Source organism: Schistocerca gregaria, chromosome 8 (assembly GCF_023897955.1).
Source record: "Schistocerca gregaria isolate iqSchGreg1 chromosome 8, iqSchGreg1.2, whole genome shotgun sequence".
NCBI lineage: Eukaryota > Metazoa > Arthropoda > Insecta > Orthoptera > Acrididae > Schistocerca > Schistocerca gregaria.
The window spans coordinates 350,710,322-350,728,784 of record NC_064927.1 but is presented as its reverse complement, the minus strand read 5'-3'; the positions used below and the strand labels follow the sequence as shown (position 1 = coordinate 350,728,784).

At 41.8% G+C, this 18,463-nt stretch overlaps 1 protein-coding gene across 1 annotated transcript in view; it reads left to right on the top strand.

Annotated features, from left to right (window-relative positions):
- The window catches only part of LOC126285184 (bromodomain-containing protein DDB_G0280777-like), a 65,734-nt gene extending 47,922 nt beyond the window's left edge, over nt 1-17,812 (top strand). Inside the window, 1 exon segment of the mRNA XM_049984491.1 lies at nt 17,745-17,812. Within this exon segment, the coding sequence (XP_049840448.1) occupies nt 17,745-17,812 (68 nt within the window).
- Nucleotides 17,813-18,463: the final 651 nt, after the last annotated feature.

Genomic DNA, 18,463 nt, shown 5'->3' with positions numbered 1-18,463 from the left:
GCCCCCAATACTAAATTGGTGATCCCTTGATGCCTCAGAACATGTCCTACCAACCGATCCCTTCTTCTGGTCAAGTTGTGCCACAAACTTCTCTTCTCCCTAATCCTATTCAATACTTCCTCATTAGTTATGTGATCTACCCATCTAATCTCCAGCATTCTTTTGTAGCACCACATTTCGAAAGATTCTATTCTCTTCTTGTCCAAACTATTTATCGTCCATGTTTCACTTCCATACATGGCTACACTCCATACAAATACTTTCAGAAACGACTTCCTGACATTTAAATCTATACTCGATGTTAACAAATTTCTCTTTTTCAGAAACGCTTTCCTTGCCATCGTCTCTACTTCGACCATAATCAGTTATTTTGCTCCCCAAACAGCAAAACTCCTTTACTACTTTAAGTGTCTCATTTCCTAATCTAATTCCCTCAGCATCACCCGATTTAATTTGACTGCATTCCATTATCGTCGTTTTGCTTTTGTTGATGTTCATCTTATATCCTCCTTTCAAGACACTGTCCATTCCGTTCAACTGCTCTTCCAAGTCCTTTGCTGTCTCAGACAGAATTACGATGTCATCGGCGAACCTCAACATTTTTATTTCTTCTCCATGGATTTTAATACCTACTCCGAATTTTTCTTTTGTTTCCTTCACTCCTTGCTCAATATACGGATTGAATAACATCGGGGAGAGGCTACAACCCTGTCTCATTCTCTTCCCGACCACTGCTTCACTTTCACGTCCCTCGACTCATATAACTGCCATCTGGTTTCTGTACAAATTGTAAACAGCCTTTCGCTCCCTGTATTTTACCCCTGCTACTTTCATAATTTGAAAGAGTATTCCAGTCAACATTGTCAAAAGCTTCCTCTAAGTTTACAAATGCTACAAAACGTAGGTTTACCCTTCCTTATTCTAGCTTCTAAGGTAGGTCTTAGGGACAGTTTTGCCCCACGTGTTCCAACATTTCTACGGAATCCACACTGATCTTCCCCGAGGTCGGCTTCTACTAGTTTTTCCATTCGTCTGTAAAGAATTCGCGTTAGTATTTAGCAGCTGTGACTTATTAAACTGATAGTTCGGTAATTTTCACATCTGTCAACACCTGCTTTCTTTGGGATTGGAATTATTATATTCTTCTTGAAGTCTGAGGGTATTTCGCCTGTTTCATACATCTTGCTCACCAGATGGTAGAGTTTTGTCAGGACTGGCTCTCCCAAGGCCGTCAGTAGTTCCAATGGAATGTTGTCTACTCCGGGGACCTTGTTTCGACTCAGGTCTTTCAGTGCTCTGTCAAACTCTTCACGCAGTATCGTATCTCCCATTTCATCTTCATCTACATCCTCTTCCATTTAGATAATATTGTCCTCAAGTACATCGCCCTTGTATAAACCCTCTATATACTCCTTCCACCTTTCTGCTTTCCCTTCTTTGCTTAGTACTGGGTTTCCATCTGAGCTCTTGATGTTCATACAAGTGCTCTTATCTCCAAGGGTCTCTAATTTTCCTGTAGGCAGTATCTACCTTACCCCTAGTGAGATAAGCCTCTACATCCCTACATTTGTGCCCTAGCCATCCCTGCTGAGCCATTTTGCACTTCCTGTCGATCTCATTTTTGAGACGTGTGTATTCCTTTCTGCCTGCTTCATTTACTGCATTTTTATATTTTCTCCTTTCATCAATTAAATTCAATATTTCTTCTGTTACCCAAGGATTTCTAATAGCCCTCGTCTTTTTACCTACCTGATCCTCTGCTGCCTTCACTACTTCATCCCTCAAAGCTACCCATTCTTCTTCCACCGTATTTCTTTCCCCCATTCCTGTCAATTGCTCCCTTATGCTCTCCCTGAAACTCTGTACAACCTCTGGTTCTTTTAGTTTATCCAGGTCTCATCTCCTTAAATTCCCACCTTTTTGCAGTTTCTTCAGTTTTAATCTACGGGTCATAACCAATAGATTGTGGTCAGAGTCCACATCTGCCCCTGGAAATGTCTTACAATTTAAAACCTGGTTCCTAAATATCTGTCTTACCATTATATAATCTATCTGAAACCTGTCCGTATCTCCAGGTTTCTTCCATGTATACAGCCTTCTTTCATGATTCTTGAACCAAGTGTTAGCTATGATTAAGTTGTGCTCTGTGCAAAATTCTACCAGGCGGCTTCCTCTTTCATTTCTTTGCCCCAGTCCATATTCACCTACTAAGTTTCCTTCTCTCCCTTTTCCTACTACCGAATTCCAGTCACCCATGACTATTAAATTTTCGTCCCCCTTCACTATCTGAATAATTTCTTTTATTTGATCATACATTTCTTCAATTTCTTCGTCATCTGCAGAGCTAGTTGGCATATAAACTTGTACTACTGTACTCGGTGTGGGCTTTGTATCTATCTTGGCCACAATAATGCGTTCACTATGCTGTTTGTAGTAGCTTACCCGCATTCCTATTTTCATATTCACTATTAAACCTACTCCTGCATTCCCCCTATTTGTTTTTGTGTTTATAACCCTGTAGTCACCTGTCCAAAAGTCTTGTTCCTTCTGCCACCGAATTTCACTATTTCCCACTATATCTAACTTTAACCTATCCCTTTCCCTTTTTAAATTTTCTAACCTACCTGCCCGATTAAGGGATCTGACATTCCACGCTCCGATTCGTAGAACGCCAGTTTTCTTTCTCCTGATAACGACATCCTCTTGAGTAGTCCCCGCCCGGAGATCCGAATGGGGGACTATTTTACTTCCGGAATATTTTACCCAAGAGGACGCCGTCATCATTTAATCATACAGTAAAACACCTATGGGCACGGTAAACTTATAGATAAACATTCTGTTAGACGGAGCTACTTTGATTAGCTGTAAAAGAAAATTTACTGACTCCTAAACGTGTGTCTGTCGACGAAGTCCTGAAGTCGGTAGAAATTTTACAGTTCATATTGTTATACGCCTTTCTTATGTTTAACAGACAGTCTTGCAGCGCGATGCTATCGCAAAAACTAAAGCTGAAAGTTTCATGTGAAACATTTTGAGAAGAAATTCTTCAAAGATATCAAGACAAAGCAGAGAGTATCATTCATTGCAGGCGATATGTCATCGAGGCAATAGTTATTTATCAATCTACATAGGTTTCAATGAAAGCATCCAAAAATGAAATTGACGACAAAACTCTAAATGGGATAGAAGATAAATTTCTTAGATTTAATTATTTCAAAAATTAAAGCTTAACATTTGTTAGCAATTTATCGAAACCATACACAGACTTGGTTATAAACGTACATTCTAATTGCCTGGTAAGGTGTAAGTGAGCTTGCTTCTTCACAATGCCGTGTAGAATTCTAAGACTTGCTGTTAGCGAGCACTGAAATAATAAGATTAACATTATTCAGCAGCTATTCCGTTAACCAGCCGCAAACCTTCACCTCACCCTTTGAAATCCTGGTTGAGGTGACAGGCTGAGCGTTAGCCTAGCCCGTGGTCTAGGTTAGCTTAATAGACAACGTATGTAAATGCCTAATAACGGTTGTGGTAACAGACTCTCCTCTAGTGTACTCTAATTTTTACGTTCGCGGCACATTTAACACATCTTTCGCCATAAAAAGTGAAACTGCAAGGTTAATTCTGAAAATGTTTATTATTAATGGACAAGTCTCCTATGAGTAGTGTGATGCATATTATGTATAGACATCGTAAATATACTACGTAAAATGTAAGGATTGGGGTGAACTACCTAACTTTTACTAGGTAGCCTTTGCCGTAATTACGACCCCAAATCACCGGAAAATACATGACAAAATAATGAACGATAAATTTCAGCAAAACACTGCTTATGAAGATAAAGAGAAAATAGTTGCACCGACGTACAGTGGATGTGTCATACGAAACTGGAAACTTAACACGGAAAAATAGCGCACGAGTGGCATTTAACGTAAATAGTAATCTAAAATTAAAACTACGGCATAATATTTAAAAATAGGACAGAAAAGTTCCTGATACACTTCACCTGCCATCTGAAACTGCACGCCATAAACGCACGACTTGTCCACCACATGTACTGCCTGCCGGTGCGATCGGATATAAACAGAACGCTATCAGCAAGGAAACTGACAGTGCAGCGAGTAAGACGCTTCGCCGGCCAGGGGTGGTTCAAATGGCTCTGAATACTATGGGTCTTAACTTCTGAGGTCATCAGTCCCCTAGAGCTTGTTGTTGTTGTTGTTGTTGTTGTGGTCTTCAGTCCTGAGACTGGTTTGATGCAGCTCTCCACGCTACTCTATCCTGTGCAAACTTCATCTCCCAGTACCTACAGCAGCACACATCCTTCTGACCTCCGCCCCCGGTAGCTGAGTGGTCAGTACGACAGAATGTCAATCCAAAGGACCCGTGTTCGATTCCCGCCTGGGTCGAAGATTTTCTCCGGTCAGGGACTGGGTATTGAGTTGCCCTAATCATCATCATGTCATCCTCATCGACGCGCATGTCGCCGAAGTGGCGTCCAATAGAAAGACTTGCACCCGGCGAGCGGCCTACCCGACGGGAGGCCCTCGTCACACGCCATTATTATTATTACATCCTTCTGAATCTGCTTAGTGTATTTGTCTCTTGGTCTCCCTCAACGATTTTTACCCTCCACCTTGCCCTCCAGTACTAAATTGGTGATCCCTTCATGCCTCAGAACATGTCCTACCAACCAATCCCTTCTTCTAGTCAAGTTGTGCCACAAACTCCTCTTATCCCCTACTCTATTCATTTCCTCCTCATTAGTTATGTGATCTACCCATCTAATCTTCAGCATTCTTCTGTAGCACCACCACATTTCGAAAGCTTCTATTCTCTTCTTGTCCAAACTATTTATCGTCCATGTTTCACTTCCATACATGGCTATCTACACTCCATACAAATTCTTTCAGAAACGACTTCCTGACACCTAAATCAATTCTCGATGTTAACAAATTTCTCTTCTTCAGAAGCGACTTCCTTGCCATTGCCAGTCTACATTTATCCTCTCTACTTCGACCATCATGAGTTATTTTGCTCCACAAATAACAAAACCCCTTTATTACTTTATGCGTTTCATTTCCTAATCTAATTCCCTCAGCATCACCCAATTTAATTCGACTACATTCCATTATCCTCGTTATGCTTTTGTTGATATTCATCTTATATCCTCCTTTCAAGACACTGTCCATTCCGTTCAACTGCTCTTCCAAGTCCTTTGCTGTCTCTGACAGAATTACAATGTCATCGGCGAACCTCAAAGTTTTTATTTCTTCTCCATGGATTTTAATACCTACTCCAAATTTTCCTTTTGTTTCCTTTAGTGCTTGCTCAATATACAGATTGAATAACATCGGGGAGAGGCCACAACCCTGTTTCACTCCCTTCCCAACGACTGCTTCCCTTTCATATCCCTTGACCCTTATAACTGCCATCTGCTTTCTGTACAAATTGTAAATAGCCTTTCGCTCCCTGTATTTTACCCCTGCCACCTCCAGAATTTGAAAGAGAGTATTCCAGTCAACATTGTCAAAAGCTACCTCTAAGTCTACAAATGCTAGAAACGTAGGTTTGCCTTTCCTGAATCTTTCTTCTAAGGTAAGTCGTAGGGTCAGAATAGCCTCACGTGTGCCAACATTTCTACGGAATCCAAACTGATCTTCCCCGAGGTCGGCTGCTACCAGTTTTTCCATTCGTCTGTAAAGAATTCGCGTTAGTAGAGCCTGGAGCGGCCGAGCGGTTCTAGGCGCTACAGTCTGGAACCGCGCGATCGCCACGGTCGCAGGTTCGAATCCTGCCTAGGGCATGGATGTGTCGATGTCCTTAGATTAGTTAGGTTTAAGTAGTTCTATGTTCTAGGGGACTGATGACCTCAGCACTCTCATTGAATTAAAGACACCTGAAAAGTACAAAGCCAATTTTATCGAGAATTACGTTCAGAATTGGCTCTGAGCACTATGGGACTCAACTGCTGTGGTCATTAGTCCCCTAGAACTTAGAACTACTTAAACCTAACTAACCTAAGGACATCACACACATCCATGCCCGAGGCAGGATTCGAACCTGCGACCGTATCAGTCGCACGGTTCCGGACTGCGCGCCTAGAACCGCGAGACCACCGCAGCCGGCTCGTTCAGAATTGCATCGAACTGCTGTGAAAGACTGATATTTCAGCTCCGTACTTGACCTACCATATATATAAAAAATTACAAAAGTCCTATTACCGTGTGGTCTCCTTGTCAGCAACAAACAAAAATCATTACAGACATGGTAATTTTTAAGATGTGATTAATTGTAATTGAAACTTCTGAAGAAGAAGTAGAGCTTATGTTTATGCGAAACCGGTAATTGGTAAATGGTTATCATTCATTACAGTTGGCTGTACCTGATTCCTTAGTTGGATCAAAAATATGCTGGAGGAATTATAGTGAGCGCGCTTTAAGTTGGTCGGTCACCACAGACGCGACCTGGATTCAGGGGCAAATAGTTTTTGCCGTAGTGGACTGAGGGGACGTGATAAGGGGAATATTTTATTGTTTGACTTCCAGTACTGACAATTCAGGGGCTTTTATGCCTCCTACCGATCAAGTGCTGTAGTATAAAGTTCAAACGGAATTAACAGTGATTCGTGAAGGCTCATCTTCAAATACACTGATCTGCCAGAATATTATGACCATCGATAAACTAACCCTATAAACCCATCTAGCGATAGCAACGTTACATGGCGAGGAATGACCGCTAGTCAGACTTATGCATGGTGCAAGTAGTACCAGTGAGCGTGTTGTCCATGTGTAGAATAGGGAAGGCGCGCCGTCTCAGTTTGGCCGAGAACAAAATGTGATGGGCCGCATGCTCAGCACACGTATTTCTGGAACTGCACGACCAAGGTGAAACCACGTCCAGACGTCGTGGGGTTGGGCGGCCAACCCTCATTACAGAGGTCGGACGTCGTAGGCTGGGAATCCTAGTAAAACAGGACGGTTTGCGATCTGTGGCGGAACTAACATAAGACTTTAATGCTGGTCAGAGTACAAGTGCGTCTGAACACACTGCACCGAACACTTCTAACGATGGGCCTCCGCACCCGACGACCTGTGCATGAGCAGATGTTAACACCACGTCAGCAACTACGACTGAAATGGGTACGTGAGCATCGGCAGTGGACGCTGGCACAGTGGCAGTGCGTTGCTTGGTCTTATGAATCCCGTTACCTTCTTCATCATGCCGATGGGAGGGCGAGAATCTGGAGTCTTCCAGGGGAACAGATCCTTGACACATTTACTGTGCGACGGAGACAAGCTGGTGGCGGCTCCATTATGCTCTGGGAAACACTGAAGTGGGCATCTACGGGTCCAGCAGAGCTCATACAAGGCACCATTACGGCTATGGAGTGTAATACTTTGGTTACAGACGACGTACACCCCTTCATGAGGATCACGTTTCCCCGCCGGCAGTGACATTTTTCGACAGGATAGTGCTCCATGTCATTGAAATGAGACTCATCCAACCAAGCAACATGTCTCCAGTCATCAACAGTCCAATGTCGGTGTTGGCGGGCCCAGTCGAGGCGTAAAGCTTTATGTAATCAAGAGTACACGAGTGGGCCTTCGGCTCCGAAAGCCCATATCGATGATGTTTCGTTGGATGGTTCGCACGCTGACACTTGTCGATGGCGCAGCATTGAAATCTGCGTCAATTTGCGGAAGGTCTGCACTTGTCACGTTGAACGATTCTCTTCAGTCGTCGTTGGTCCCGTTCTTGCAGGATCTTTTTCGGCCGCAGCGATGTCGGATTCCTGATATTCACGGTACACTAGTGAAATGGTCATACGGGAAAATCCCCACTTCATCGCTACCTCTGACTTGTGTTCCATCGCTCGTGCGCCGACAGTAACACCCCGTTCAAACTGCCATTGTACCAGCAGTATCCGATCTAACATCTGCGCCAGACAATTCTCATATAGGCGTTGCCGACCGCAGCGCCGTATTCTGCTGCTTACATATCTCTGTCTTTGAATGCACTTACATATACCAGTTCCTTTGGCGCTTAAGTGTATAAGGAAGACTGCGTACAAAAGATTTGTGCGACCCATTCTCGAGTACCGTTCGAGTGTTTGGAATCTTCACCTACATCTGTATCTATACGATTACTCTGCAATTCACAATTAAGTGCCTGGCAGAGGTTGCGCATCGAATCACCTTCAAGCTTTTTCTCTACAGTTCCACTCGGGAAAAACGCGCGACAAAAGCGAATTCTTAAATCTTTCTGCGCGAGCTCTGATCCCTCTTAATTTTATCACCATGATCATTCTCCTTATGTAGGTGGGGGCCAACAGAAAATTTTCGCTGTCGCAGAAGAAAATGTGTGATTGAAATTTCACCAGTAGATTCTGCCACAAGTAAATATGCCTTTGTTTTAATGACTGTCACCCCAGTTCAAGTATCATATCCGTGGCAACCTTCCCCCAACTTCATGATATTACAAAACGAGCAACCCTTGTTTGAATTTTCTCGATGCCCTTCGACAGTCGCATCTGATGCGGATCCCACAACGCACAGCAATACTCCAGAAGAGGGCGGACAAGCGTGGTGTAAGGGTCTCTTTAGTAGACGTGTGATGGATTAGTTCGAGGAGCACAGTAGCGAGTTTCAATTGATGTGCTAGCCCGCCAACTGGGCAGATATGAACCCGATCAGATACATCTGGGATGTGATTGAACTTGGGGCCAAAGCTCATCCCCGCCCTCCCCGTAAGTTAGAGGAATTACATGACTTGTGTGTTCAGATATAGTGCTAACTCCCCCACCCCTCCAGCGGCCTACCAAGGCCTCATTACTTCCATGCCACGACGAGTCGCTGTAATTATCCGTGACAAAGGTGGACATACCGACTATTAGTTAGATGGCCATAATGTCCTGGCACATCAGTATACTTGAAGCAGGGAATACAAAGCAATCAGTACAAGAAAAATGACATCAGTAAATATTTGTGATCACGTCTCATTTTGAGTAACACATTTAACTATAAGTACAATAGCCGTTATTAGTCAATTAATCATCAACTCTCACAGGCAACACAACAACACTTCGTCAGACAATTACAGTGTCACAACTTTGGTATCGCTCAGAGTGGCATCAGCCTGGAACAGAGAACAGTGGACACGAAGTGTTCCGACATAACGGTCAATACTTGGGGGCCCGCGCCCAGCTGATCGCACCCTAACTAGAGCTACTCTACTGAGGCCTCACACCACACTTATTTATGTATCGGTACATATGCGACCCGAGGTGCCGCTCCACGTCTTGAGCAAAAAATGTTTCAACCATTGATATACACTGACGGAAAAAGCATCGTAACACCAACAAGGAGCTTTGGGACAAAAATGAAAGGTGCTGGCATGTTTCTACATCTGAAAGACGATACCTATTAAAATTTCGCGTCTGTCGCATAAGAATGGCGACAGTGGCACCACTACGAGGATGCGAATCGTGTTTGGTTTAAATACGCGCTGTAATGGCCGTGAGCGTTAGTTACTTTTGAGATTGGACGTGGTGAGTTGATGTTGGTCAGGAATGCCTCAAGTCGACAGAGACGCCATTATGAGCACCTGACTAAGTATGAACGAGTAGTGCAATACGGCTACGAGAAGTGGTTGTTCCCTCTGCGATATTGTAGAAAACTCGTTAGGAATATAACCACTGTATATGGCTGCTGGCAGCCATGGCCACGAGAATGTAGAAGAAGACTAAGCTCCGGACTGCCATGTAGCACTACCTAGAGGGAAGACCACCTTGTTCGGCGTATGGCCGTGACGCATCTTGCTGCATCCGCAGCAGCAGTTCGAACAACAGGTGGCACCACAGTAACACAACGAACTGTTACTAATCGGTTACTTCGAGGACAACTGCGAACCAGACACCTTTAACTTGCATTCCACTGACACGAAACCACCGACATTTTCGTGTTCAGTGTCAAGCGAGAGCCCTTGTGGGGTAGAATGAAAGCCAGTTTTTCCTCGCTGCTAGCGATGACCATATGTTGGTTAGAAGGAGGCCAGTTAAGGGCATGTAACCAACCTGTCTGCATATTAGACACACTGGATCTACACCTGGAATTATGGTCTGGGGTGCGATTTCGTATGACAGCAGGAGCACTCGTGGTTATCCCATGTACCCTTACTGCAAATTGATACGTCAGTTGTACGCACGGGTTCCCGGGTTCGATTCCCGGCGGGGTCAGGGATATTCTCTGCCTCGTGATGACTGGGTGTTGTGTGATTTCCTTAGGTTGGTTAGGTTTAAGTAGTTCTAAGTTTTAGGGGACTGATGACCATAGATGTTAAGTCCCATAGTGCTCAGAGCCATTTGAACCATTTGATACGTCAGTTTGGTGATTCGAACTGTTGCACTGCCATTCATGTACAACATTCCATGGGGTGTTTTCCAATAGGATAACGCTTATCCACATACAGCTGTTGTAACCCAACATACTCTACTGAGTGTCGACGTGTTGCCTTGGCTTGCTTGATCACCAGATTTGTCTCAAATTGAGCACATATGGGGCACCATTGGACTGAAGCGTCAATCACAAGCAGCGTTAACCATCCTCGTACTGACCGAGCAAGTGTAAGAGGCATGGAAATCCATCTCACAAAATGACATCCAGCACCTGTACAACTCAATACATGTGCGTTTTCATGCTTGCATTCAAATTTCTGACGGTTACACCGATTACTAATGTACCAGCCATTCACTTTTGCAACGGCTTGCGTATCTCGCGCTTAAATTAATCTGTCGTCTTGCAATTTTAGTCACTTAAATATGTTGCCTAGACAAATGTATTCCCGTAGTTTCATTACTCTAAATTTATTACTTTTTGGTGTTGTGATTTTTTTCTGACGGTGTAAATTATCTTGTATAAAAATACAGACTGCGTCAAAAACATTTATACGTATTTTATAAGGCTATATCTTTTAGATACATGAAAACAGAAACTGGGGCTTAATTTTAACTGTTGCAAGAAATTTCACCTTGAATTTTATTCTTATGTTGCTACTGCATGCTGTTCCTGGTAGGTGTCCCCTTGTAGAGCTAGCTAGCCCACTTGCTCACTCACCATGTAGCTCAGTAAATTGGAGGTAGGGCTTTGCCAATAACCGCGAGAACATGCGGTAAATTTAATTTTTTTCGACAGGATGGAACACCACCTCACTAGCACATGCGTGTAAGAGCATTTCTAAGCATTGAGCTTGGCCGGCCGCGGGGGTCTCGCGGTTCTAGGCGCGCAGTCCGGAACCGTGCGACTGCTACGGTCGCAGGTTCGAATCCTGCCTCGGGCATGGATGTGTGTGATGTCCTTGGGTTAGTTAGGTTTAAGTAGTTCTAAGTTCTAGGGGACTGATGACCACAGCAGTTGAGTCCCATAGTGCTCAGAGCCATTTGAACCATTGAGCTTCTTCAACAAAGGATCACCCGAAAGGGCCGCACGGATCTCTTAAGGCACCACGGGCCTCCAAGGTCGCCTAATCCCACGGTATGAAATAAAAAACAGGACAAGAACGACTAGGACTTCCGCTCTGATGTTTCTGCACAACAAACTTCAGCATGTATCCAAACTAAAATTAAAATTTTCTATATGTATTTCGTGAATGAATATTACTTGTGTATAGATAGTGATGATGATGATGATGATGATGAGTCCCATACTCATTTACAAAGCGTAGGGTATATATAGTATTAAATGGTTCAAATGGCTCTGAGCACTATGGGACTCAACTGCTGTGGTCATCAGTCCCCTAGAACTTAGAACTACTTAAACCTAACTAACCTAAGGACATCACACACATCCATGCCCGAGGCAGGATTCGAACCTGCGACCGTAGCAGTCGTACGGTTCCGGACTGCGCGCCTAGAACCGCGAGACCACCGCGGCCGGCAGATAGTATTAACAATAATTATAGTAATAATAACTCCGCTATGCCGGACCCAAGCCTGGGACTTCATCGTGCCAATGACGATGAAGGAGCAGGGGGACGAGTAACAGACTCGCAAAAAGAACAGAAAAAAGAAAAAAACAGAGGTCACCTAACCCAAGTGATAGCACCCTGTGAGGATTCAGGCTAGGAAGACTTCAACGGAAGTGACGGAGGAAGGAATGGATCTTGGATCTGCGGAACTAGCGGGAGAAAGGACACGGGAAAAGTCTACACTGAGTTGCAACAAGCGGCAAAGTGGTCAGCTTCTGTTCACTAGAGATGCGGTTGGAAACATGTTCCTCAGAGCTAACGACTCTGAGTAGTATTTCTAAGGGACTTGTTCTCCTAAATCAGCGAGAAATCAACAAAGGAGATACAATTTGGGAGAGATTTAGACTCTCGGACTCTGGGGCCTACGACACTGTGGGAAGTCTTCTTCATTGTAACACAGACTGATGTTCTTTCTGTTTTTATACTGAGCTGTCGCTCCGCCAGAGAATTAATATATATTACATGGTTGTTTTCATTAAATTTTTTTCTTTCATAAAGTCAGTTAAGTATAACTGGAACATATGCAGAGCAGCAGTGTCATACGTCAGGCATTCTCATATTGTAAGACATGTGCGCAAGTTTGTTGCCATTCTTGAAATAAGCTAAAAAAGGATGAATCGTTGCTTGTCTGTTGGTTCAATGGTAACCTTGAACTCTTTTTTTTTTTTTTTTTTTTTTTTTTTTTTTTTTTTTTTTTTTTTTTTTTTTTTTGGAGATGGATTGTTGACTGGCTACAATGAAATGCTGTGTGAATGATTTCAATTTCCCCCAACAATAATGAATAAAGTCGTCAGAGGATTTTATAACTGTTTCTAGAGATATCCAATCAACAGAGACCCATTGTTTGTAAGTTGTCTGGTCGATATCATTACTGTCAGCAACTCTACTTTTTGAGTATTTCTAGTCCTAGACAGAATCTAGTCCTAGACAGAACTGACTTTCACCAAAGTAACAAACGGACAAAGATGGGTTACAAACAGCTCTTGCCCTGCAGTCTTTCTAGGGTTTTACTGCAGTACCACCATTCACTGTCAGCTGAAGAATGTTACACCCATTCAGCGTAAGTCTGAAGATTTGGTGAGTAGTGCACATACAAACACTATGCATACCACTGTTTTCAGTTAAAAAACTGATTTTTAGGACATAGCACGGCAGACTTTAAAAACCCAATGTGGAGCCCTGTATAGTTATCTTTGAAGTACACACAGATTTATTTCAATCTGCTTAAAATTAATCTTTTTGCATTTGTATTTTAGCTCCTTCAACTCTTACGAGCACAGAATCTTTTTACCACGTAATGACCAGCTTATCTTCACAGAGCAATAAATCTGCAATTATTTGATTAAGAGTTTTGGCAGGTTGCGGACTGGAAGAAGACAAAACACCCCTGGCCTTCACGAACTCTACGTTTCTATCCTTTTTATATAGTATTAAAAATGTTTTTTTCGATTGTAATAAAATACATATTTTAGGTATTGTCTATTTATTAATTTTGAGTTGTCTATTTGTCTGGTGTTACACTTTAAAGCACTGTTTTTGACTGAGAAGTAGGATTTTGTAGCCCAAGTAATAAATCCAACTATGATTTTGTACAATTGTTACAGGTAGTAAAATTACAGTAATTCACGGTCTGAATGACATTTAACATAATCGCGACTGAGAGTCCAAGCTCATCCCAATTTGAAATTTCAGGACATGTAGAGGAAAATATTTTCCACGTTATTTTCTTTTTGTGAATTTCCACAATGCAATTTTCCATAGTTCAGTAAATTCAAAAATGTTTTTCATTAAAGACTCTGTATTCACCTAAACACATGATGACTGAAGTAGAGAGGATACAAAATGTCGATTGGCGACGTCCAGAAAAGAGTTTGTGAAGAAGAGAAGTTTCTTAACATCAGGTATAGATTTAAGGGTCAGCAATTCTTTTTTGATTGTATTTGTCTGGAGTGTAGCCATGCATGAAAGTGAAACATGGACGTTAAACAGTTTAGACGCAACGAGAATAGAAGTTTTGAAATGGGATGCCACAGAATAACGCTGAATATTGGATGGGTGAATCACGTAACTAATCAGGAGGTACTGAATAGAACTAGGGAAAAAATAAATTTGCGGCACAACTTGACTAGGAGGAGGATTCGGTTGATAGGGTACATTCTGAGACATCGAGGGATCATCAATTTAGTATTGGAGGGAAGTATGGGGATAAAAATCGTAGAGGGAGACCAAGAGATGACTGTAGTAAGTAAATTCAAAAGAATGTAATTTGCTGTAGTTATCCAGAGATGAAGAAGCTTACATAGCATAGAGTAGCGTGTGGAGTTGCATCACATCAGCCTTCGGACCGAAGGGCCACAACAACAACAACCATCATGTGCCAATGGACAATCGTCTCAGTTGTGGGACTGTATTTATTATTTCCTATCAGACTGGTGACAGTTTGTAGTAACTGAAGGAAAGTCATCGAGTAAGAAGTAATATCTGGTCTTCTCCAAGGAAGTATTATCGGCCCTCTGCTGTTCGTCTTCTACATATACGATTTAGGAGACAATCTAAGTAGTACTTTTACATATTTTGTAGATGATGCTGTTATTTACCGTCTTGTAAAGTTATCAAAAGATCAAAACAAATTGCGAAACGATTTAGACAATATATGTATATGGTGCGTGAGGTAACAATTGACTCTAAGTAATGTAAAGTGTGAAATCATCCAGATGAGTACCAAAATGTATCCTCTAAATTTCGGTTACATAATAAACTACACAAATCTAAAGGCTATAAATTCAACTATATACTTATGGATTACAATTACATATAAGCTAAGTTAGAAGGATCACATATATAATGTGGGTAAAGCAAACCAAAGACAATTATTTATTGGAAGAACAATGAGAAAATGCAACAGCTCTAGTAAAAAGGCTGACTACACTACACTGCACTTGCATGTCCTATTCTGGAGTATTGTTGTGGAATGTGGTATAAGCATCAGATAGGATCGACGGGGGACATTGAAAAAATTCAGAGAAGGGCAGCTCGTTTGGCACTATCTTGAAATAGGGGAGAGAGCACAAAGGATATGACGCATGATTTGGGTGGGAATCATTAAAACAAAGGCGTTTTTCGTTGTGGCGGTTTAGATTCAGACCACTATTTATCATTAAAGTCAAGGTTAGGCTAATATTTAGAAAAAAGAACCAGTGCCAACCTAAAAACTTTGACATACAGCATTTATCTGGGAAAAATAATTACAAAATACAATTGGAAAAAATAACTAAATGTTGGGAACAACACCAAAAGACTTTCAATCGAAAGGTCTCAAAAAGATCAGAGTACAACATATAAAAGATCAGCTGACGTCAACTGAGCACATTTAAAGCAGGAAAACATAAAGAACTTTGATATAACATTCAAAAATATTTTAAAGAAGTACACACCACCACGTTTACTGTTTATAGATCCAAAAACACATACGACTGCATATAATAACACAGATAACTACAGAATACATGCGGACTAGAACTAAACAATTGCGATTTCATTTTGATAATGTGATCCAAATGCAACCAGTTTCAGGACCACCAACAATAGAAGATATCAGAAAAATCACAAACCAACATAAAAATAACAAAGGATCAGGTGAAGACAAGATGTCTGAGAAATCATTAATGAAATTTAGACAACGAACAGCTTACCATCAGATAGGATATCGGCATTAGTACATTCCCTACATAAAAAAGGAAACAAAACTGATCCTAAAAGTTAGAGGGATCCCCTTTGGCCAGTGACGTATAAGATCTTCTCCATGACACTTTTGAAAAGAACTGAAGTAGGATTTAGGGAGTGAAGGTCTTGTGCACAGCAAATACTCAATCAAAAGAACACAATGGGGATGAGGAAAATCAGAAAAGTGAAATATTTGATAACTTTTGGAGATTTTAAAAAGTCGCATGATTCTATTGATAGAAATATAGTAATCAACATTAAAAAGGAAGTCGGCCTCGACAATAAAACAATAGAAATAATTAACATAACTTAAAACAGACACAAATCGAAAGTAAAATATGTCGGGGAACTCTCAAAGGCTTTTCAAATAAAATCAGGAGTAACACTGGGAGATGGTTCATCACCCACACTTTTCAACTGCAAATAATTTTGTGTGGCTCAATGGCCTGTTGCAAGCCGTTCTATTGGACGCCACTTTGGCGACTTGAATGTCCCTAACCTACCCCAGTTATCCAACCTACAGCTTAACACTTTCGCTGCGGCATCGGTGCTGGCGCGCAACTCTCCAGTGCTGCCCGGAAACGTGCGAGTGCGGGCCGGTAACAATCTGAAACAGCAGGTACTGTCATGAAACAGATTCGAAAGCTGTGCTTCCACGCTATCATCACTCTGCAATCTGCAGCCTCTAAATGATAATCTCCGTGGTGTGCGTCGTCACTACACAGAAAATCACTGTCTTCTAGTACACTAAGTATCTGTTCCTCTGTCTATTTCACACTTTTCCTGCTCCTTTTCATATTGGAAGGTCCATCTGTCTGTTCATTAGTCTCCATTACGAACAATATACACGCTTTTATGCTAGCTTAGACGCTGCAACTAGACTGCATAATCCGACAGTGAGCATGGACGCTTATAAGCATCAGCCGCAGCGAAGGTGTTAACGCAGAATCCTAACCACGTGTTGTTTCTAGAGACTCCTCACATCGTTGAGGGGTGGAGGATAGGTTAAAACAAAAATGAAAAATCTGTGGTCAAACTCAGATTCGATCCCGCGGTCTCTCGGCTTCCAGGCTCGCATCAACATGTACGTAGTTTATCTATAGGTTTCTGATGAGTGAGTTTGCGAGTGTTAAAATATGTGACATTTATCGCCGTATCTTTTCACTGCTTCGTCTTAGCTTATAGTATTTACCCCGCCAGGCGACTGGGGACCTACGCAAATAGTACAAATTTCAACTTGATACCTCTACCCGGACCTGAGAAAAACGGGTCTTCGGTCAGGCGCACAAAAAATGCCCCAAACAATTTTATTTTATATAATTAGAAAGTATCATTTTATTTTCTATTTTACTTTTACTTGCCAAACTTAATGATTCTCGTTCAACGGGAAGTACGCTGTAGGTTTTAAAGAGTGAGTTTGTATCATAAATGGACATATCTTTTGAATGGACTGACTTAGAAGCTCAATTTTTTTACACCGTAGACTTTAGTGCCTCACACAAGTCACCTTGCTACCTCTACCCATTCCTGCGAGAAAGGGGTCTTAACGGACCGAGAGACAGACGGACAGCAAATGGCAAAAACAAATATGTGAAATAATTACAAACTATTTTCGGGTTTATTCTTTTACTTTCATGTGAAACCTAATCTCTTGTCAAATTGTATTACTTTATGTCAACGGGACCTACAGATTTTGATGAGTGAATTTTCGAGTATCGCAATATGTGATATGAATGGCCGTAACTTTTCATTGCATTCACCTAGAAGCTTAATTTTTTTCACACCGCCAAAGAGCCGTAGATCGTAGTATCTGACTTAAATTTCTACTTGATACACCTACCCGTTATTGAGAAAAAGGGGTCCGACCGTTGCCGAATGGACAGACAGACAGACAGACAGTCAGACGGACAACAATGTGAGCTAGTGAGGGTTCCGTTTTTGTCGATTGAGATATGGACTCCAAAATGACCTATTCCAGGGTTTTTAATTTTCCACAGAAAGTATCCGCAAACTGGACACATCACATGACAAGGGCAAGAACGGGAAATCAGTTCCAAGTAAATGAGCATCATAGTGGACGGAAATAGTTAAAAATGATTACTTGACTTCACAGCATTCTATGTACACCAGGCATAAATACACAATGGATGCTAAAATTGTATATCCGATTCAAAAATTAAAGCAAATGACAGCTCTAAATATGTACCAATTAAGGAACGCTAAAATGACAGTCCTGGGCAGTTTTCCTAAATTAAATAAGCTCACTTTAGTTACTCACCACAGTAAAACGCCAATAAAAAAAGCACGATGTATAAAACTATAGAAATATTGCTAACTTAGACTCTGTGTTGCAAAAGTTAATTCTACTACTGCTACGTCAAGTGCGCACTCACCCTACTTCAGCTGTTGACTCTTTGCTTTTATACACAACTGCTTGCTGCATTTACATCTTTCGTTCTGTCCGTAGAATATGAATATCTATGGAGTGTTCATAAGCGAGAGCAGCAGGGCAATGCTCGTTTCACAACAGTTCTCGCAATCTTGACGTCATTTTGAAGTCATGCGCAATATCGGTTGTCGACTTTGTGACGAGGAAGAATATGAACACTATTGCTCCTCGATTCGTTCGCAGCAATTTAAGCTGTCCTATTACGTTCCTGCCCGACCACACACTCGGAAGTCGCTACATATTCGAACATAGAGAGACAAATATATT